Here is a 21,642-nt window from a genome sequence, read left to right on the forward strand (position 1 = left end):
TAAAATAAAAACCTAAATAAATAATAATAATAAAACATGTCAAACATGTGGAGCAATCCTGAACATTTTTTTTTACTGTTAGGCATATTAAAGTCAAAAAAAGCCTTAAGCTGCTATTGGGGACTGAAGGCCATACACCGTTTCGGGGGTAATTGTTCAGAATTCATTGATACGCTTCAAACCTAAAGGCCTGCAGACTGGAATGCCATTTTAAGGAAAATTGTGGAATTGCATCTCTTTAAATCATAAGTACAGACGAACAGAGTAGTAGCTGATGTAAATGTTTAAAATGAACAGTGACTTTTTCCCCCCTCTATCTAGTTGAAGCGCAATGTGCTTTTTTCTGCTGCGCTACAATCTGCCGCCTCACGGCTCCATGGAGCCCAAGGACCAGCGTTACTTCCAGCCGTGGCGGGATTACTTGGGTCTCGCGGACACGGTGCGTATGATGCGGGAAGCCTCTGTTCCCGAACCTCACCAGGTCCGGAAGTTCAGGTTTACGCCTGAGATTTCTCATCACCAGGGCCGTAATGCTGTAATGTTCCAGACTTTCCCCGAGCCTGAGATGTCCGTGGTCAGAGGCAGTCCGAAAACGCCGATGGGGCAACTGAAACGCGGCCGTACCAGGACCACAGGGTCTCCACCTCTACCTCCATCACCTCAAGGTTCTCACTCTGGGGAAATGTTCTGCGGTTTCTGCAAACATAACCGCGAGTCTGAAGAAGTGTTCAGGTCACACTGCCTGAGGGGAAGCGGCGGAGAAGTGGCGTGTCCTTACCTGCGCCGGTATGTGTGTCCGCTGTGCGGGGCGACGGGCTACCGCGCGCACACCATACGCCTCTGCCCGCTCGTGGACAGCACGTACACCTCCATGTACACCTCCAAGTGCACCTGGGCTGCCCGGAAATTACAGAAAATCTGAACGCCACTTTCACACTCGCTACCAAACTGTAGGTTATTTTTTATTGCTTTTATCTGAGGGTGTGTGGCTGTAGAAAGTTCAACGTGCTTTAAAAATAAAAATAAAAAAATTAAAAAAAAAACTTGTTGCGCAAAAACAAGTTTTTCAGCATTATATTTTTAATGTCTGCATTATTGTACTTATAGTTATGGCTTAGAGCTGTTAGGCTTAGTTGTTTTTAGCTCTGGAATGACATGCCCTGGGTTTAGTGCTGTAACACCTGGAAAGGTGTGACTGTCAAGAGTTTTACTTTGTGTGCACTTTATTTGTGTATATGTGTATTTGTGAAGCTGATTTGTTTGTTTGTTTTTAGATATTATATGTTATACTGTCTTGGTAGAAATGACATGTTGAAATTTGTAACAGTTTCAATTTCTAAAAAGAAGTTGTTGTTTTAATTTTTTTGTCCACTCTTGTAAAATAAAAATGTGACCAGAGTGTGAATTTTTGTCTTCACTGCTTATTAAGCAGACACAATCGTTTTGACTTAATTTAATTCAAATTCAAACGTGAAATTCTGGGGGAAAGCCTGTATCTTCTGTGGCTGTGCCAACAACAGCAGGGCCATTAAGGAAGACAGAAGAGCATATTCCAACAGAGCATATTTTCATAGATCAACTATTTAAAGAATTAATAAACTTTAATTATTATATTAAAGCTGAGAATTAGGCCTTTGCAGAGATGCCTAGAATGTTTATACGGGACCTTCTGGTGGTGAACAGGATATTATTTAGTGCAAGTTGAAGTTGACCTTTGAAGGCCCAAGACCAACCTTTGCCTGTCCTGGTGGACGTAGATGGTACTCTAGTGAATTTCTGAAATTTTCACCAGCTCTGGTGTAATGATTGAGGATTCCCTCATGCAAGCACACAGATAAGCCACATTAAATGTGAGAATAAATGTGACTCTGATCGTTTTGATCATTGCAATTGAATTGCATTTAATTTGATTTATTATTTCACCTTTTGAAGCAGTCAGAAAAAGACAGCCACTAAGGAGAACCATTTACGTGATCATTCAGCTAGCATGAGGTAAATATTTTAAATCAAATCATATACCAAAGTTAACTAATATGCAAATCCTGAGCAATTTGCCTATGAAGTAGCTCTCAGTTTCAAAAAGGTTCGTGTTCTGCTAAATCATCACTGACTAGGAACTATATATTTGATTTCGTTTCCTTGTTCAGTTTTACCGTTTATTTTTGTGATAATTTGCCGAATTAACCATCACTAGCTGCGATTTATATATATATATATATATATATATATATATATATATATATATATATATATATATATATATATATTGTGAGAGGGGGGATTGTGAGAGTAAACAAAACATGCCAATGCTTTGAAGGATGTGAACTGGAACGGAGTAATGTTAGTCCATTGCGAATCTGTTTTTAGAGGATTTAAACCTAACATGGTGAACAAATTATATTATAGAATTCAGGCAATTTTACTGGGGTTATCTCACACAGTGTGGCAAGTAATAATCTGGAAAGACCTTTGTAATATCACAGTCTAAAACTGGATTTAAAGAGAAGTAAATGAATCACTTGAAAATGAATAAATTTATTAAAAATTAATAAATTTCACTGATACACACATGTACATTTATAACCAAAGGAGGTCTAAACCCTTTCCTATAAAATAATTTCTTTGAACACCATAATAAAATAAAAAACCTAAATAAATAATAATAATAAAACATGTCAAACATGTGGAGCAATCCTGAACATTTTTTTTTACTGTTAGGCATATTAAAGTCAAAAAAAGCCTTAAGCTGCTATTGGGGACTGAAGGCCATACACCGTTTCGGGGGTAATTGTTCAGAATTCATTGATACGCTTCAAACCTAAAGGCCTGCAGACTGGAATGCCATTTTAAGGAAAATTGTGGAATTGCATCTCTTTAAATCATAAGTACAGACGAACAGAGTAGTAGCTGATGTAAATGTTTAAAATGAACAGTGACTTTTTCCCCCCTCTATCTAGTTGAAGCGCAATGTGCTTTTTTCTGCTGCGCTACAATCTGCCGCCTCACGGCTCCATGGAGCCCAAGGACCAGCGTTACTTCCAGCCGTGGCGGGATTACTTGGGTCTCGCGGACACGGTGCGTATGATGCGGGAAGCCTCTGTTCCCGAACCTCACCAGGTCCGGAAGTTCAGGTTTACGCCTGAGATTTCTCATCACCAGGGCCGTAATGCTGTAATGTTCCAGACTTTCCCCGAGCCTGAGATGTCCGTGGTCAGAGGCAGTCCGAAAACGCCGATGGGGCAACTGAAACGCGGCCGTACCAGGACCACAGGGTCTCCACCTCTACCTCCATCACCTCAAGGTTCTCACTCTGGGGAAATGTTCTGCGGTTTCTGCAAACATAACCGCGAGTCTGAAGAAGTGTTCAGGTCACACTGCCTGAGGGGAAGCGGCGGAGAAGTGGCGTGTCCTTACCTGCGCCGGTATGTGTGTCCGCTGTGCGGGGCGACGGGCTACCGCGCGCACACCATACGCCTCTGCCCGCTCGTGGACAGCACGTACACCTCCATGTACACCTCCAAGTGCACCTGGGCTGCCCGGAAATTACAGAAAATCTGAACGCCACTTTCACACTCGCTACCAAACTGTAGGTTATTTTTTATTGCTTTTATCTGAGGGTGTGTGGCTGTAGAAAGTTCAACGTGCTTTAAAAACAAAAATAAAAAAATTAAAAAAAAAACTTGTTGCGCAAAAACAAGTTTTTCAGCATTATATTTTTAATGTCTGCATTATTGTACTTATAGTTATGGCTTAGAGCTGTTAGGCTTAGTTGTTTTTAGCTCTGGAATGACATGCCCTGGGTTTAGTGCTGTAACACCTGGAAAGGTGTGACTGTCAAGAGTTTTACTTTACTAACTTTGTGTGCACTTTATTTGTGTATGCACTTGTTTTGTGTGTTTATTTTCACTGGGGTTTTTGAAGCTGATTTCTCTAACAAGCTTGTGCTCAGACCTCTTTGGATCATCACAGGTGCAACATGTTACAGGTGCAGGTTTTTCCAGGGCTTCATGATGGGACCGTGAATCTCTGACCTGATGCTATTTTTCTGGTCTATTTTATTGACAATTCTAAGAACTTCTGATGTGTGACCTTTTAAAATATTTTAGAGCATTTTGGATTTGAGTTAATATAGTTTATATGCATGTAACAAGCCTCGGTGCTGCATTTGTTTGTTTTTAGATATTATATAAAACGTAAATGTTATACTGTCTTGGTAGAAATGACATAGTTGATGCCTCTGAATCTTCTGCAATTTTGTAACAGTTTCAATTTCTAAAAAGATTTTTTTGTTGTTGTTTTAATTTTTTTGTCCACTCTTGTAAAATAAAAATGTGACCAGAGTGTGAATTTTTGTCTTCACTGACTTCAAGAGCTAGTTTAGGGTGGCTATTAAGCAGACACAATCGTTTTGACTTAATTTAATTCAAATTCAAACGTGAAATTCTGGGGGAAAGCCTGTATCTTCTGTGGCTGTGCCAACAACAGCAGGGCCATTAAGGAAGACAGAAGAGCATATTCCAACAGAGCATATTTTCATAGATCAACTATTTAAAGAATTAATAAAACTTTAATTATTATATTAAAGCTGAGAATTAGGCCTTTGCAGAGATGCCTAGAATGTTTATACGGGACCTTCTGGTGGTGAACAGGATATTATTTAGTGCAAGTTGAAGTTGACCTTTGAAGGCCCAAGACCAACCTTTGCCTGTCCTGGTGGACGTAGATGGTACTCTAGTGAATTTCTGAAATTTTCACCAGCTCTGGTGTAATGATTGAGGATTCCCTCATGCAAGCACACAGATAAGCCACATGTTTATATAATAACTTGTTTGATAATGGTGTGACTAAATAAAAGTGTATCACATTAAATGTGAGAATAAATGTGACTCTGATCGTTTTGATCATTGCAATTGAATTGCATTTAATTTGATTTATTATTTCACCTTTTGAAGCAGTCAGAAAAAGACAGCCACTAAGGAGAACAATACATACACTATCATATATTTAAAATTGTTTGTTTTTTTTTGTTGTTGTTTTTTTTTTTTTTTTCCATTTTGTTCATTTATATTTTTCCCTCAAGTACTTTGGTGATGACGAGTATGAGAAAGACACAGATGAAGAGGAGGGGGATGGGCTGAATATTTAAATAAAATTGTTTTTCTTTAACTTTACCTCTGATCTTTGTGTATCTTTGAGCATGCAGTGTGACTGTGAGTCTTTGTGTTTGTGCCTTTACTACCGTTACTACCACGACCAAATGTTACATACAACTCTGAGTATTATATACAAAGCCCGTTTGATATAATAAACAGTATTTAATTTGTGAACCTTTACTTTTACCGTTTATTTTTGTCTTAATTTGCGGAATTATTCCACTGAATCATCATTGTCTGACTAGGAAGTAATGTTTGATTCCCGTTCCTGCACGTTCCGTTATTAGCGACGCACACCGGGATAATTGGTATAGGTGTTCATATCTTGTTAGTATATTCCGGTCAGGACAATTGGTAAGTTCCCATGTTTATATTGTTCAGTTTTACCGTTTGTTTTGGTCGTTATTTGCCGAATTATTCTACTGAATCATCATTGACTGACTAGAAAGTAATGTTTGATTCCCGTTTCCTGCACGTTCGTATAGATCGGGGTCACCAACCTTTTTGAAACTGAGAGCTACTTCAGGGGTACTGAGTCATACGAAGCGATACCAGTTTGATAAACTCTTCTGAAATAACAAATTTGCTCAGTTTGCCTTTAGTTATATATATTATTATTAATGATAAATGATACTCATCTATGTGAAGACACTGATCACGTTAATGAGTTCTCACAATAATTATGAACAACGAATTAACAAGGTGGGAAACAGACAATATCGATATTCAACAATTTATATCTATTAATCTCAGAAATTGTTTAGGCAAACAGACCGAGAGCAAGCGATCAGAATTTATCACCACCCCACGACATCCTGCAGGATCTCGCTCCGGACTGAGCGAGCAACAGAATCACGGTCATCAACCACGTATGTGCAGGTTGGTGGTAGATATTTTCAGTGCTTTAAAAACTTCTGGTCTCCTTCTGTCTAGCTAGTCAACAAAAATGTCACAACAAGTGACATCAACAACATTTTTAATGGGCACCTGATGCATTTCATGGAGGCTCGTTAAATTCTTGTTACAAATTGTATTTAAACACTCATGCACATACACTTTTTTTTTTTTTTGACAGAGGAGTATTTACACACATTTACACATGTAATTACACATTTATAACCAAAGGAAGTCTAATCCCATTTGCTATAAAAGATTTTCTTGTATAGGAAATAAACCAATATACACCAAACCACACCAATAATAAATAAACTGGGAGCACATCGTTACAGGGTAAACTTACAATCTTGTTCCAAAACTGATTTATACACTCATACAAATGCAAATTTTATTTACAGAGGAGTATTTACACATTTACACCGTATTCTAGTGACACATATTAGTGATATATCTAGTGACATATCTAGTGAGCATATTAATATAAACTAGTCAGAAGGCAAGGCAAGTTTATTTACATTGAAAAACTCAATCATTAAAAAAAAGGGAAGATAACAAGTAATACGGGCCGTATTTATGCACATTCTACATTTTTGTTTGTTTGTTTTTTTACACTAGTATTTACACAAATTTAAATGTAAATGTAAATGTAATCATTTCATTTTTCCCTACAGGTCAGGGTCCACTGTATGACGGGGCAGTCTTTTGTTCACCTCGATGGGCCGTTAACGAATGAGCTATCGAGCTATTCAGCTGATGGAGCTTAAATTCTAGGTGAGAATTTGTTACAGTAAGCTATTCTGACTTCATCTGTCACGAAATAAGTATCTTTACAGGGTACACTTGAATTCTTGTTATAAACTTTATTTCAACACTTATACAAATACTTCTGACTAGTTTATATTATTATGTTATATATATATATATATATATATATATATATATATATATATATATATATATATATATATATATATATATATATATAAATGGCAACACTTTATTCCATATTTTATGGAGTTACAGACACTTCCCATTTGAATTCACGTGTCTGTTGTTGGGTTTTGCAGTATATACATAACCATGTAAAAATAAAATATTTTAGAAAAAAAAAATTTAATTCAATTTAATACTTTTATCTTGGGTACACAGACCAGCCCTAAAAAGTCCATTGTTCAGCTGTATCATGTGTCAAAACTAATGCAGTTTAATCAGTGGCTAAAGGACGTGGTGTCTTTTTTTTTTTTAATGAAAAAAAATTCTCGTGAACATGGAGTGCCTCGAAAAATGGACTTGTTAATTTGCATGGCCATATATTTTTTTATATATATATATATCTGTATATCTGTATGTCAGTAAATGCTTCTTTCTGGGTTGTCGTTCAGAGAAATGGATATGTAATCATTTCATTTTTCCCTACAGGTTAAATTCCAAGTGAGTATTTGTTGCAATATGGACTGTTTGTTATTATTATATAATAATATAAACTAGTCAGAATAACAGACTTCATCTGTCACGAAATAAGTATCTTTTCAGGGTACACTTAAATTCTTGTTATAAATTTTATTTACACACTTATACCAATACTTCTGACTAGTTTATATTATTATTTTGTGCCACTAAAGTATTATTTATGAAATACTATTAAATTTGCTTTCACATCCCTAACAGCAAGATGCTCCCTAGCGTTCCATCGGAATATCCATCCATCTCCCAGTGGCTAAGGACGTGATGGTTTTTTTTTTTAAAGAAAAAAATTCTAGTGAACTCCAAAATGGTCTTGTTAATTTGCCTGACCATATATCTTGTTATATATACCTGTATGCCAGTTTTTTGTTTGTTTTTTTTTAACTCTATTTATTTGCATAATGCTTAATCAAAACATACATTTTAGATAGTCCGAGCTGCATTTTCAAGACAAAGTGATATGCCAAGCATTACACCACAGAAGGCGTATCCCTCCAGACCTCAACCCAGCTTTGTATTACCTGTCAACGAATTGGTGATTGGTCGCCTGATGCCTCAGAATAGGTGGGCGTGTCTAATGTTTGGGCATAAATACAGAGGGTACATTCAAGGTACTTTACTCTTTTTTGGATAAGGATATAAATTCTGTTCCTGCATTTGCTTAATTTTGCTTTGATACCGCTTTAAGAATGGCTCCAAACAGGTAAGACATTTTGTGTCATTTAGTGTATTTGCTTGTGTTTATTTGTGTTTCTTTCACTGGACTTTCTCTGTACTCATGGTCTCGTTATTTTGAAGGTTTGCTGAACGCAACATTGTCCACTGCTTGCGGTGCAAGAAGCCGCAGAAACCTCTCGCTGGCCACCTGGCTAGAGTGTGTATGAAAGACAGCACAGCAGAAGAAAGGCAAGCTGAGATCCAGAAGGCCAAGGTATCTTCCAGACGGTGGGTCTGGAGGAACAGGACCTGGGATTACCGCCAGCTTTGTTCTATCCTGCCCCACAGTCCGTGTGCTTCTTTACTGGCGGAAGAATTTCAGAGGCGTGGGTTCTTTATCACCAACATGCCGCTAGAGTCAGACATGGCCATTGACTCAGGTGATGCCACCTCCTCACAACAGGGTTCGACTTCTGATCAGAGGTAACGACAATAAGCAATAAAGTGTTCTGTATGACAAATTCTGTATTATTACTAATTCCTTCTGTATTATTACAAATGTTATCATTCACTACTACAGCGCTGAGTACGGCCTTTTTAATTAGACGTCTCTGTTTTTTTTCTGTGTTCAAAATAGATATGATGACAGTGACACAGTACCAGGCCATTTTGGCGGTAGCCAGGAACGACTTCCTGAAAATCTTTCGGAAGCTCGTCTCAAGCGCACAGGTCCTCTCAACAGAGGAGACCAGCTATCGCCGCTACTGCACGGCACTTTTGGTGTTACGTCACTTTCAGTGCCCGGCAGCTGTGCAAGGCCTGACCGTGAGTGCATCTATTTTAACGGTCTAAACGACTTTTCTCTTTTAATATGCTGTGGTGGTTATTTACAAATGTGTTCATTAACAAATTCTGCCTTTCCATTGTTTTTCAGGTGTCAGAGTGGGTCAACAGGAAGGAAGTTGACGACAGGGTGGTGATTGGCTTCGGCCGAAATGAAACGATGCAGCGAGCTGCCTGTTTTGCCTTGACAAAGGAGGAGGAAGCTGTAAGTTCTTCTGCTAGCCCATGATTTTAGTGGGGATTTTGAAAGTGTATATAATTGTGTCTATACTGTACCTTACAGAAATTGTTCAGCCTGTGGTTCAGCTCATCTGCATTTTATTCCTGAGACAACCGTAAAATTAAGTGCCCGTGTATTTCTCGTTCACACAGTGGTTGCAGGCATATTACTCGCACATCCGGCCAAGAGTGATCAGGAGTGACCTGAACTGTGACAGGTTCTTCCTTTCGTCAGCTGACACTGCTTTGCTCACAGTTTCGAATGACCTCGGTGTGCTCCACAAAGCGTACGTACCTACACAATTCGACGTACTCGTGTGTGATTGTTCATTTTCTATACAGAAAATATCAGACCCGATCATACTACAATTAACATTTCATGTAAACCTTTCTTTCTGCAGTTATGAAAAAAGCTGGAGTATGGGAACACTCGAAAACTTTTTAAGAGCCACCAGTCGTCAGGCGAGAGGTGCTTTAGAGACAGCGGCGGCTAACCTGACGGACACGGAGAAGGAGGCCGTGTCCTCTTACCTGGCCTACAACACTGCTGTGGCCAAACTGCGCAGAGTACCTACGCCACAGACTGTAGTGGCCACGGCTACACTGCTGGACTCCTTGGCAGGGTAGGGTTCTTCATCTTAAAGAGACATGTAACATCACAATTGCATGTATTTGTTGTTCACCTAATTTCTAATATGATAACACATACCTTCTTTCCTCTTACAGCTCTGACACCGACCGGTTTTCCGGTCCATCGGGCACAAAGTCTTTAGACTTTGCAGCCTTTTTAATGAGGTTTCCGGCATCGGCAGACAGCAAAGCACCCACCAAACTGGACAGGTTAAAGACAGGGTCCGGCGGAGGTCCTCATCAATCTCGATGACAAATTGGGTGGCTGGTTTCCAGGTCGCCAAAACATCCGCTGGCTTTGGACAGTTGTTGTTCCACCCTTCCTTCAGAATCCCGTATTTCACCCTGCTTTCTTGGGGTTTTCGGGTAAAGGCCTCTAGAACGAAGAATAAAATCACTTCAGTCACACACGTCAGGTATCGAAAGGAACAAATCACAACAGAAACGATTTGAGCTTGTGGGTGGAGACCATAGATTTGCCCCCCTGTCAAAATTTTTTTTATTCATTTTGGTAGTCAGCGTGGTATTTATTGAACAGGGTACGTACCCAGCAGCCGTTCCAATCTTTTGGCCTTTTGGGCGGCACGCCACTTGTCGTAGAAGACTCGATCGCCCAGAAACCCTGCTTTTACCTTGTCCAGTTTGGTGGGTGCTTTGCTGTCTGCCGATGCTGGAAACTTCATTAAAAAGTCTGCAAAGTCCAAAGACTTCGTGCCCGATGGACCGGAAAACCGGTCGGTGTCAGAGCTGTAAGAGGAAAGAAGGTATGTGTTAACATATTAGAAATTAGGTGAACAACAAATACATGCAATTGTGATGTTTCGTGTCTGTTTAAGATGAAGAACCCTACCCTGCCAAGGAGTCCAGCAGTGTAGCCGTGGCCACTACAGTCTGTGGCATAGGTACTCTGTGCAGTTTGGCCACAGCAGTGTTGTAGGCCAGGTAAGAGGACACGGCCTCCTTCTCCGTGTCCGTCAGGTTAGCCGCCGCTGTCTTTAAAGCACCTCTTGCCTGACGACTGGTGGCTCTTAGAAAGTTTTCGAGTGTGCCCACACTCCAGCTTTTTTCATAACTGCAGAAAGAAAAGGTTATATGAAATGTTAATTGTAATATGAATGGGTCTGATGTTTTCTGTATAGAAAGTGAACAATCACACATGAGTACGTCGAACACGTCGAAGCTTTAAATGAAGTGTCTTTTTTCTACACTGGGCAAGGCTAGAATCTAGGTCGTGGACACGGAAAACAGGGTCGAGAAACAAAACGAGAAACGAACTATGACGAGGAACTGGAAGCGGATAATCCAGCGCGAACTAACTTTAAACATGGACCGTGACTATGACTACGATACGAACTAAACTAACTCTAAACATGCAGCGAGAGCTATACAGACCCAAGTGAAATCCCAGCCAATGACAGAACAGGGAGGAGACATGACAGAAACATAAACAAAACACACGTGTCCAGATGTCACTACGGTCAACAACGGAAAAGCAGGTGCTCGCGCATTTGCGCTTAGAGCACTGTGCTTCAAGTGGGAATCGTGGCAGAAAGGCAGAATGACGTCCGCAGCCGGGCAGGCAGGCTGAGCGACGACCTCGGCGGAGCATGAAGGCAGAGCGACATCCTCGGCTGAGCAGGGAAACAGAGCACTGTACTCGGCAGAGCAGGGAAGCTGAGCGACGTCCTCGGCTGAACAGGGAGGCTGAGCGACGACCTCGGCTGAACAGGGAGGCTGAGCGACGACCTCGGCTGAACAGGGAGGCTGAGCGACGACCTCGGCTGAACAGGGAGGCTGAGCGACGACCTCGGCTGAACAGGGAGGCTGAGCGACGACCTCGGCTGCACAGGGAGGCTGAGCGACGACCTCGGCTGGACAGGGGGGCTGAGCGACGACCTCGGCTGAACAGGGGGGCTGAGCGACGAACTCGGCTGAACAGGGAGGCTGAGCGACATCCTCAGCGGAACAGGAAGACTGAGGCTCTGAGGTCACCAGGTGAAGCTTGGGCGTGAGCGGAACTTGGCTGGGCGTGTCGGCAGACTGGGGCGTGAGCGGAACTTGGCTGGTTGTGTCGGCAGACTGGGGCGTGAGCGGAACTTGGCTGGGCGTGTCGGCAGACTGGGGCGTGAGCAGAATTGGGTCATTAGGCTTAGATATTAGCAGAGCTTGGTCAACTGGATCAGCAGGCTTGGACGTGAGCTCAGGGACGTGAGACTTGGCTTGGATGTCAGAGACTGGAGACTTGGCTTGGATGTCAGAGACTGGAGACTTGGCTTGGACGTCAGAGACTGGAGGCTTGGCTTGGACGTCAGAGACTGGAGGCTTGACTTGGACGTCAGAGACTGGAGGCTTGACTTGGACTTGGGCCTCACTGACTGGAGGCTTGACTTGGACCTCAGAGACTGGAGGTTTGACTTGGACTTGGACCTTAGGGACTTGAGACTTGACTTGGATTTCAGGGACTGGAGACTTGACTTGGATTTCAGAGACTGGAGGCTTGACTTGGACTTGGACCTTAGGGACTTGAGACTTGACTTGGACTTCAGAAGCTTGAGACTTGACTTGGACTTCAGGGACTTGGGACTTGACTTGGACTTGGAACTCAGGGTTGAGCTCTGGTTCTATGACCTCCGATGGGCGCTCCGATGTCACCCTGTTGATCCCGGGCTGGGTCTCTGCACAGGCTCTCCGGTGGAGTTTCTTATGCTCCCGCCAGCTGCTCTTGAAGCATTCCTGAGAGCAGAAGAAAGCTTCCTGGAGGCCCAGCTTCTTGCAGGTGGGACATTGAAGCTGAGTCTCTCTCCCGCAGCCCTCGGTCATACACCTCGGAGATTTCGCCCCCGCGTTGGCCGGAAACTGAAGTGGATCGCTGGTTACTGCCCTGTCCATCTCCTCTTAATAGAGGTTGAATGGTGGGTCCACCTGGGGCTGTCCATTGACTCTCCACCCCTGTAAATCAAGACCACGAAGTTGTCCAGGCTGTGAAAACTCCTCCATAAACAGCTCTGCAAACTGAGTGACATCATGGAGGGCTGGCGACGCAGCACTCACCAGCTGCTCCGCCCAGTGACGGGCCGGATCGCAAAACCTGGACACCAGGAACCCGATCCACTCTCTCTTAGTAGGCTTGGGAAACGCCAAGCTGCAGAAATACTCCTGGCAGCTGAAGAGGAACTCCAGCGGGTAGCTCCCCAATCCCGCTGTCTCTGGTGGCAATTCAACGGCGTACCTTTGGGGAAATTGCACGGACGAAAAATGCGGCCAGTAATCCGAGCGTTCCCTGGTGAGGTATTGTCCTACTACTTCCCTGGTTTCTGTGGCGTGACTTCTCTCTCGTCCTCGTGCTGCATCCATGTTGAGGCGGAAGATTCTGTCACGAATCGTGACGGAGCAGAGATAGGACGGATGCAAGTGCAGGATGAACAGTTGTTTATTGGAAAGAGAGACAGGCAGACAAATCCAAAACGTGATCCAAAACGTAATCCACAAACATGCAAGAGGTCAGGCGATTGGCAAATAGGCATACACGGGGCAAGGCTGGAATCATGGAAACATGGACCATGACTATGACTACGATACGAACTAAACTAACTCTAAACATGGACCGTGAGTATGACTACGATACGAACTAATCTAACTCTACGGTATTAATCTTCCGCATTGTGTGCTGGGAGGCGCGCGGTATATATGCGGACATGATCAGCGTCTAAACTGCTAGCAGCTGAGAGCAATACAGACCCACGTGAAATCCCAGCCAATGACATAACAGGGAGGAGACATGACAGAAACATAAACAAAACACACGTGTCCAGATGTCACTACGGTCAACAACGGAAAAGCAGGTGCTCGTGCATTCGCGCTTAGAGCACGCTGCTTCAAGGGGGAATCGTGACAGACATAATGTGTATTGAGTGGACATAGAACCAATACAACTGAATATATTTTTAATTTTTCTATGTCCACTTAATACACATTATTAAGAAAATACACACTATGTCCTTTTTGTGTGTTTATTTCTTGAGAAATAGAAGAGAGAAGTTTGAATGTACAGCGAATGTCCAATATAAATCCAGCTGTAACACAGTGATTTAAGATTACGAAATCTCAGAGGGAAAATATCAGAAATTCACTGCAGTACCATCTACGTCCACCGGGGCAGGCAAAGGTTGGTCTTGGGCCTTCAAAGGTCATGTATCAAATGTCATGTATTTTTTTTTTACTAAAATACTGGGTGAAGCTAAAGTGCCTGCATCTTCACTGGGTAAGCTTTTATTAAGGCCTGGAAATCTTTCTGGACTGGGATCCCCAAAGTCCTGATTTCTCCTGCCTAGCTAAAGCTCATGCTTTAGCTCAAAGCTTTTTACGTTCCTGCAGACAGACCTTCAAAATGAGAATCCTAAACATTAGGAGTAGGTGAGCACTACCAAAAAAACACTTGTTTTGAGTTTGATATCCAAGAACAATATTTTCACACAGAAAACTAGTCATGATGACAAGGTCATCTAACGTGTCCTTTTTTTCAGGTTGAAAACGTTGCACGTTTTCTGTGTTACATGGACCCATGGGCACCATCCCTGGAATTTGTCAGAGACAGAGAGAAGACGCAGCAGTTTTTCAGGGAGCTGACTGACTATCGAAACAAACTCAACTTAACTACATGAAAAATTTGAAAAGGTTGGTAGAATTTGGAGGTTTTTTTTTTTTTTTTTTTCGTATCAAAACTTGTGCGCACAAAACTTAATTGTGCTTGAATACATGTACATAATTTTTACTTGTACTTTCTATACAGATTCCACACATACCAGACCATCAACACCAACCTGAGGCATGATGACAAGGACCTGCATACAGACTGTAGGGAGTTCATAGACTACCTCGGACTGCTGCAGAAGAGCTGCAGTAAGAAGGTCAGCAAGGAGATTACCCAAAAAAGGCAAGTTTATTTTTGCACCCATTTTTCTGAATTACAGCAAATATATGTGAGCACTGCGACAAATAATATTATGATGTGTTAATATGTTTGATCTTTTTCACAGGCACGAGAGGTTGACAGCAGATGGAGAACTGACAACGCATGACTGCACAGCTGTGGTCAGGGCCACCAAAGGAGACTTCCTGGCCATCACCCGGAAGATGTTCCAGAGTGGCTGAACAAGAAGACCACTGCATCAGGGTACACAAGGAGCACAAGACGAGTGCTCAACAAGTGGCCACATTTGCCCTTTCCCAACTTACAACTTACTTGGACTTACAACCCGTATATATGCCAAACAGACTGAGAGCAAGCAGTCAGAATTTATCATCACCCATGGCAAGTGGCCACATTTTCCCTTTCCCAGGAGGAGGATTCTGTAAGTTGGAAATAATTTTCCTGTCAGAAACAGGATGCATTAATTTATCTTGACGTTATTTATGAATGAATGTAATTAATTTTTATTTTTCCTCTGCAAACAGTGGTTTGAGCTGTACTACACGTGTGCGGCCACAACTCCAGTCCTGCATCAGGAAGCGGAAGAGGGAGGATATGGATGGGACTGAAGAGAGATTCTTCATCTCATCCGCGAGTGGAAGAATACACAATCCCTCCAATGACCTCCAACGGCTGCACATAGGGTAAGCTGACCATCATGATTAATTTCGCACACACTCTGTATGGCATCTGAGGTCTGAGGGTAGATGTGTTTTATATGTATATAAATAAATAAACATCAAATTAATATACGGTTTCGACTTGCACTTTAGGTATGGCATCAGACCATGGGTGACCAGCCAGAGAGCACACCGGGTCCTCGAGACAGCCACCAAGAGTCTGACTGACACAGAGAAGTCTCTGGTAGCTGACTATCTGACACATTCGACTGCTACAGCGGAGAAACATTACCGCATGAAGCAGGCAGACAACGTCGTGAGGGCTAGTCAGCTCCTGGATTTGCTGGCTGGTCAGTCGAGGTACACGTTTTATATTTGTCGACACAATTAATACAATCCACAATTTGTAAACAAATTATATTACACACACTTTGAACATTAGTCTTATACTTGTCTCCTTCTAAAATATTATTTATTTTTATTCAGCACTGATCCTTCAGAAGGGGAATCAAGCCGCGCTGCCCGTAGCATTGCTCGCAGTGCTGCCCAGCAGAAGGCAGAGACGACAGATCTGCAAATGGATTTTGAGGCAGCGTACAACCGGCGTGTAGAACAGCACCCGGTGACTCTGGAGGGTGGAGCACCAGATAAGGCTCTGCGCGCCGACATCTCACCTAGCTTTCAGCGGAAGCTGTACGAGCAATGGGTGAAGGCCCAGATGATATTCACTGTTAGTATTTTTTAAAACTATATGTAAAAAGATATTTACCAAGTAAGGTGCTACGTTCACAGTTGTGAAGTATAGTCTTAACTAACAAAATCTTTCCATGTTTTCCTGACAGCGCGCTTTGGCCCTCGTCTAGCCAGTGAGGAGAAGGTCAGCAAGTGGATCTCTGATCAGGGATGGAGGAGCAACATACCCAGTGCAGCCCAGTTCATCAAAGAATGGAAACCCCATGGATCCGTGGACACAGCATTGGACACTAAACAGATCCGGAGACTCACAAGGACCCAGAGGTGGAAAGGACTTGTTGTGACAGAAGATGGAGGGAAGGGCAAGGGCGTCATTGCTGCCCGAAGATTTCTGGCTGGTGTGTGACTACCACGGGCAGGTCGTCACAGCCTCAGAGGGACACAGCACTCACAGCACTGTGAGTGCGGAGGACGGTGTTCACATGTTTTTTTTCGAAAACATGAATGGACAGGCTATGTGCACTGACGCACATTCGCCTTGCTGTGAGTGCCATCCAGACCGACAGACTTTTGGGCGGTTAATCAACCACTCAAGGAAACATTGCAACCTGAGGCCCAGAGCATACACTCTTCAAAACGGGGTGGACATTATTATTTTCCTGGCCACAAAGAACATTAAAGAAAATGAAGAACTTTTGCTTGATTAGAAAATCTTTTATAGCAAAAGGGGTTAGACTTCCTTTGGTTATAAATGTGTAATTACATGTGTAAATGTGTGTAAATACTCCTCTGTAAACAAAATGTGTATGTGCATGAGTGTATAAATACAATTTATAACAAGAATTTAAGTTTACACTGTGAAGACGTGCTCAAAGTTTGTTATTGATGTAGCGTCATTCATTGTAGACTTTCAGCCATATCACTTATTAGCTGTCTGTTACTAGCCCTTTAACGAGCTGTGCCTTCATGAAATGCATCAGCTGCCCATTAAAAATGTTGTTGATGTCACTTGTTGTGACATTTTTGTTGACTAGCTAGACAGAAGGAGACCAGAAGTTTTTAAAGCACCGAAAATCTCTACCACCAACCTGCACATACATGGTTGATGTCCATGATTCTGTTGACCGGCTCACAGTGCGGAGCGAGATCCTGCAGGATGTCGTGGGGTGGTGATAAATTCTGATCGCTTGCTCTCGGTCTGTTTGCCTTCACCCATCGCTCGTGCAGCTTCCGCTGAAAGCTAGGTGGTATGTCAGCACGCAGAGCCTTATCTGGCCTTATCATGGGCAGATCGCGGAGCCTTATCAAGGCCAGGAAGTCTCCTTTGGCGGCCCTGAGCACAGCTGTGCGGTCATGCGTTGTCAGTTCTGCATCTGCTGTCAACCTCTCGTGCCTGTGGAAAAGATCAAACATATTAACATATCATAATATTATTTGTCACATCACATTGCATATATTTATATTTATATATATATATATATGCAATGTGATGTGACAAATAATATTATGATATGTTAAAATATATATATATATATATATATATATATATATATATATATATATATATTCAGAGGGACACAGCACTCACAGCACTGTGATTGCGGAGGACGGTGTTCACATGTTTTTTTTTTTAGAAAACATGAATGGACAGGCTGTGTGCATTGACGCACATTCGCCTTGCTGTGAGTGCTCATCCAGACCGACAGACTTTTGGGCGGTTAACCAACCACTCAAGGAAACGTTGCAACCTGAGGCCCAGAGCATACATTCTTCAAAACGGGGTGGACATTAGTATTTTCCTGGCCACAAAGAACATTAAAGGAAATGAAGTACTTTTGTTTGATTACGGTGTTGAAAGAAGGTCTTTTATAGGAAAGGGTTTAAACCTCCTTTGGGTATGAATGTGTAAATACATGTGAAAATTCGTTTAAATACTAGTGTAAAAAAACAACAACATGTAGAATGTGCATAAATACGGCCCGTATTACTTGTTATCTTCCTTATTTTAATGAATGAGTTTTTCAATGTAAATAAATTTGCCTTGCCTTCTGACTAGTTTATATTAATATGCTCTGTCACTAGAATACCGGTGTAAATGTGTAAATACTCCTCTGTAAATAAAATTTGCATTTGTATGAGTGTATAAATCAGTTTTGGAACAAGAATTTAAGTTTACACTGTGGAGACGTGCTCAGAGTTTGTTATTGATGTAGCGTCATTCCTTGTAGACTTTCACCCATATCACTTATTAGCTGTCTGTTTTGAACTAATGAGCTGTGCGGTATAAATAAACTTGCTTTGCCCTTCGTTCTGACAAGTTCTGCTGCAACGGAAAAAACACAACGACATGGCTAGTGATGTGAAGAAGGCCAGTTCAGACAGTCACTTGTGCAGTAAACTAATATTTCATCACACTCTGCTAGCTGTCTGGCTAGTTTTTTGTGATTTCCACAACATAATCTTTCTACAGCATCACTTACTACTGTCTGATTAGTAGGGAAATGTGGTGCAAGTCCAAACACAGAGACTTCAGAGACTACTTACTGGGTGGCTTATTCCTGTTCACAGCAATCAGGTTGACTTAAAGACAGAAGGACACCAGAATTTTTAAAGGACTGAAAAGGTCTACCTCTAATAAACTATGAGCACATCTTAACAGGATATACTTAAATTATTGTTACACATTTTATTTATACTTTTTTTTTTTTTTTTTTTTTTTTACAAATGGTAAAACTGAACAATATAAACATGGGAATCAGTGTTTATTTATTTATTTATTTATTTATTTTTTATTAAATTTAACTTAAATATGGTCACGTGACCACTGCCACAAAATTATAAAAAATTCAACACACAAAAGTATTTAGAGAAGAGTTGTTGTGCAAACCCGAGCAAACCAGCAGGGATTTTGATGGTTAACAAAAGATGACTTTTCACTTTCGATAACAAAAACAAAACAAAAAAAGCCAGATTCAATTTAAACAGCACAAGATCTAATACATTCATTCATTCAAGCGTCCATTCGTTCATGTGTTCTGCACTTGAAAAGGTCCTGTTTTCACATTCGAGCCTGACGTTTGGTCCTGTAGCTTAAATGCGGACACAATTAGTCAAGAGCTTTCCAAAAAAAAAAGAAAAACAAAAAAAACTGAACAATATAAACATGGAAATCAGTGTTTTTTTTAAATTATTTTTTTTAAAATTCAATTTAACTTAAATATGGTCACGTGACCACTGCCACAAAATTATAAAAATTCAACACACAAAAGTATTTAGAGAACAGTTGTTGTGCAAACCCGAGCAAACCAGCAGGGATTTCGATGGTTAACAAAAGATGACTTTTCACTTTCAAAAACAAAAACAAAACAAAAAAAGCCAGATTCAATTTAAACAGCACAAGCTCTAATACATTCATTCATTCATGCGTCCATCCGTTCATGTGTTCTGTACTTGAAAAGGTCCTGTTTTCACATTCGAGCCTGACGTTTGGTCCTGTAGCTTAAATGCGGACACAATTAGTCAACAGCTTTCCAACAAAACAAAAAAAAAAACCCTTAGTGCTTATATAGATCTCTGGCTTTAACCGAAACGACTTTCTCTTTCTTTCTAAGTAAACACACACACTGTTTCCTAGTCAGGGACGACATTCATGCTCGGTTTTCTGACCACGTGTTAAATCACGTAACCAGTGCAGCACCTGCTTATTATGACTTCAGAGCACTTGACAAAACAAAGATACCGAAAGTAAAAGGCACATCGATGTATAAGTTTTTTTTTTATTTCCCAGAAGGGAATTTAGTGAACAGTGGTGTTGTTTTGTTTTTTTAAACACAAACATGAGTCACAAGAACATTTCCTGGATCAAGACACATTCATGTCACTCGACAGTCTGGCCGATGTATCCGCGCTCCCAGCGGGACACGACACAAAAGCCTCCTCTTAAAACGAGGGCATCAAACTATACACAGAGAGCCTGTAGAACCAAGCAGGAACATGTTATCAGAACTATTTATCATGTGCACCGGTTGTGTGTAGCAGTGTAGATTCAAGATGCACACGGGGTGGGCTGGAGAACAGGGGACGGGGCACGGGAGACGGAATGGCATCCATGGGACGACGCAATGCCGGAGAACTTTTCCATAAATAAGTATGTGTTGAGAGGCCAGTGTAAAAGTGGGATGTAATCCAGTGTATAATCAAAACAGCAGGTGTGAGGTTCCGACAGCCATCTTTAAACCGGTCCGTGTTTTCAAATTAAAGCCTGGGCGCGATGTTGCTGTCGTGCCGCAGGTCTCAGATGTCTTCCGAGTTATCCATCATCCAGGGATGAATCAAAATCTGCTCTAAACTTGGACGCTCTTCTGGGCGGTACGCCAGGCACCAGAGAATGAGAGACCGGCATTCTTTAGAGACATGCTTAATGAAACTGGGCGTCGCCTTGACTATGTCTCTATCTCTTATAAAGGGAACGTCTCCACACACCATGTCAAACAGAAGGATGCCCAGAGACCAGACGGTGAGTGGAAGTGCTTCGTAACGTTGATGAAGGATCCACTCAGGTGGGCTGTACACTCTGGTTCCTTCAAAGTCCGTGTAGGCCGTGTCCTTCAGCAGAGCGCCAGATCCAAAGTCGATTATCTTGATGTCTCCAGTACCTGTGACCACTAGAATGTTCTCGTCTTTGATGTCTCGATGGACGACTCCTCTCGAGTGGCAAAACTGAATTGCTTCAACCACCTGTTTCAAGATCTTTCGTGCCATCGGTTCATCTATGGTACCGCGCTCGGCGATGAAGTGGTATAGGTCCTGGCACGGCTGCGGTCTCTCGAACACGATAAAGAAACCCTGATAGGGCACCTCAAACCAGTCGAGCATGCGGATGATGCCAGGGTGACCTGAACGACCAACCTTCAGCAGGAGCGCCACCTCCATGGGGACTGTCATTGATTCGTCAGCCAGCTCTATCCACTCCTGCACTCGGTGCTGGCACACTTGTTTGACAGCAACCTGTAAACCATCGGAGATTCGCTGTGCCGAAAACACACAGCCGAATCCTCCGCTCCCCAAAAGCACTCCTAACTTATACTGATGCTTAACTGGAGCGGATTTACCTGTCACGTCCTCTGTTTGGTCCCGGTGCGAATCAACTGCACGTTCATCGGACATGTTTTTACGGAGATAAAAGGAGAAAAAAAATAGTAAAAAAAAAAAAAAAAAAAAAAAGAAAAAAAAAAGCGTGGCAAAGCAGAAGAATCTGCTATAAAGTCCTCAGCGCTGTGATCTCGTGCGCGCGCGCGCGCGCGTGCGTGCGTGCGTGTGTGTGTGTGTGTGTGTGTGTGTCTGCTCTTCTTCGTCTTCTTTTTGTTTTTAATGGCGGTTGGAAAACCACTAAAGGTGCATTACCGACACCTAGTGGACTGGAGAGTGGGCAGTATCGTGTGCGTGTCTGCGTCTCTCTGCAGGCTTTTGTTTGGAGTGCGTCACTAATAACGGAACG

General features: G+C 42.1%; 5 protein-coding genes across 8 annotated transcripts; 4 read left to right on the forward strand and 1 right to left on the reverse strand.

Annotated features, from left to right (window-relative positions):
* The first annotated feature begins 92 nt into the window (after positions 1 to 92).
* LOC128629089 (nanos homolog 1-like) lies at positions 93 to 1,205 on the forward strand. 2 transcript variants are annotated; one of them, XM_053675411.1, is made up of 2 exons: positions 93 to 439; positions 548 to 1,205. In XM_053675411.1, exons 1-2 carry the CDS (start codon positions 332 to 334, stop codon positions 920 to 922), a joined length of 483 nt encoding a protein of 160 aa, XP_053531386.1. In that variant the 5' UTR covers positions 93 to 331; the 3' UTR covers positions 923 to 1,205. The 2 variants fall into 2 exon arrangements, with proteins under 2 accessions (XP_053531386.1, XP_053531385.1); XM_053675410.1 differs by having other exon boundaries at positions 93 to 1,205.
* A 1,523-nt stretch (positions 1,206 to 2,728) lies between these two features.
* On the forward strand, positions 2,729 to 3,647 carry LOC128629091 (nanos homolog 1-like). 2 transcript variants are annotated; one of them, XM_053675419.1, is made up of 2 exons: positions 2,729 to 3,075; positions 3,184 to 3,647. In XM_053675419.1, exons 1-2 carry the CDS (start codon positions 2,968 to 2,970, stop codon positions 3,556 to 3,558), a joined length of 483 nt encoding a protein of 160 aa, XP_053531394.1. In that variant the 5' UTR covers positions 2,729 to 2,967; the 3' UTR covers positions 3,559 to 3,647. The 2 variants fall into 2 exon arrangements, with proteins under 2 accessions (XP_053531394.1, XP_053531393.1); XM_053675418.1 differs by having other exon boundaries at positions 2,729 to 3,647.
* Positions 3,648 to 5,064: 1,417 nt separating this feature from the next.
* On the forward strand, positions 5,065 to 10,116 carry LOC128629097 (uncharacterized). The gene is made up of 9 exons (XM_053675462.1): positions 5,065 to 5,507; positions 5,918 to 6,032; positions 6,722 to 6,821; positions 7,470 to 8,654; positions 8,809 to 8,996; positions 9,106 to 9,219; positions 9,387 to 9,520; positions 9,635 to 9,856; positions 9,960 to 10,116. The coding sequence occupies exons 4-9, from the start codon at positions 8,615 to 8,617 to the stop codon at positions 10,114 to 10,116; spliced, it is 855 nt and encodes a 284-aa protein (XP_053531437.1). The 5' UTR covers positions 5,065 to 5,507; positions 5,918 to 6,032; positions 6,722 to 6,821; positions 7,470 to 8,614.
* Positions 10,117 to 14,882: 4,766 nt separating this feature from the next.
* LOC108257470 (uncharacterized) lies at positions 14,883 to 17,291 on the forward strand. Of its 2 annotated transcripts, XM_017455277.3 has the most exons (5): positions 14,883 to 15,214; positions 15,318 to 15,476; positions 15,606 to 15,812; positions 15,939 to 16,182; positions 16,295 to 17,291. In XM_017455277.3, the coding sequence occupies exons 2-5, from the start codon at positions 15,388 to 15,390 to the stop codon at positions 16,313 to 16,315; spliced, it is 561 nt and encodes a 186-aa protein (XP_017310766.1). In that variant the 5' UTR covers positions 14,883 to 15,214; positions 15,318 to 15,387; the 3' UTR covers positions 16,316 to 17,291. The 2 variants fall into 2 exon arrangements, with proteins under 2 accessions (XP_017310766.1, XP_017310765.1); XM_017455276.3 differs by having other exon boundaries at positions 14,883 to 15,476.
* Positions 17,292 to 18,931: 1,640 nt separating this feature from the next.
* On the reverse strand, positions 18,932 to 21,629 carry LOC108257463 (serine/threonine-protein kinase pim-2-like). The gene has a single exon (XM_053675458.1). It carries the CDS (start codon positions 21,309 to 21,311, stop codon positions 20,439 to 20,441), a length of 873 nt encoding a protein of 290 aa, XP_053531433.1. The 5' UTR covers positions 21,312 to 21,629; the 3' UTR covers positions 18,932 to 20,438.
* Between the last annotated feature and the right edge of the window lie 13 nt (positions 21,630 to 21,642).

The sequence above is a fragment of the Ictalurus punctatus genome, chromosome 24 (genome assembly GCF_001660625.3).
Source record: "Ictalurus punctatus breed USDA103 chromosome 24, Coco_2.0, whole genome shotgun sequence".
In the NCBI taxonomy this organism is placed as follows: Eukaryota; Metazoa; Chordata; class Actinopteri; order Siluriformes; family Ictaluridae; genus Ictalurus; species Ictalurus punctatus.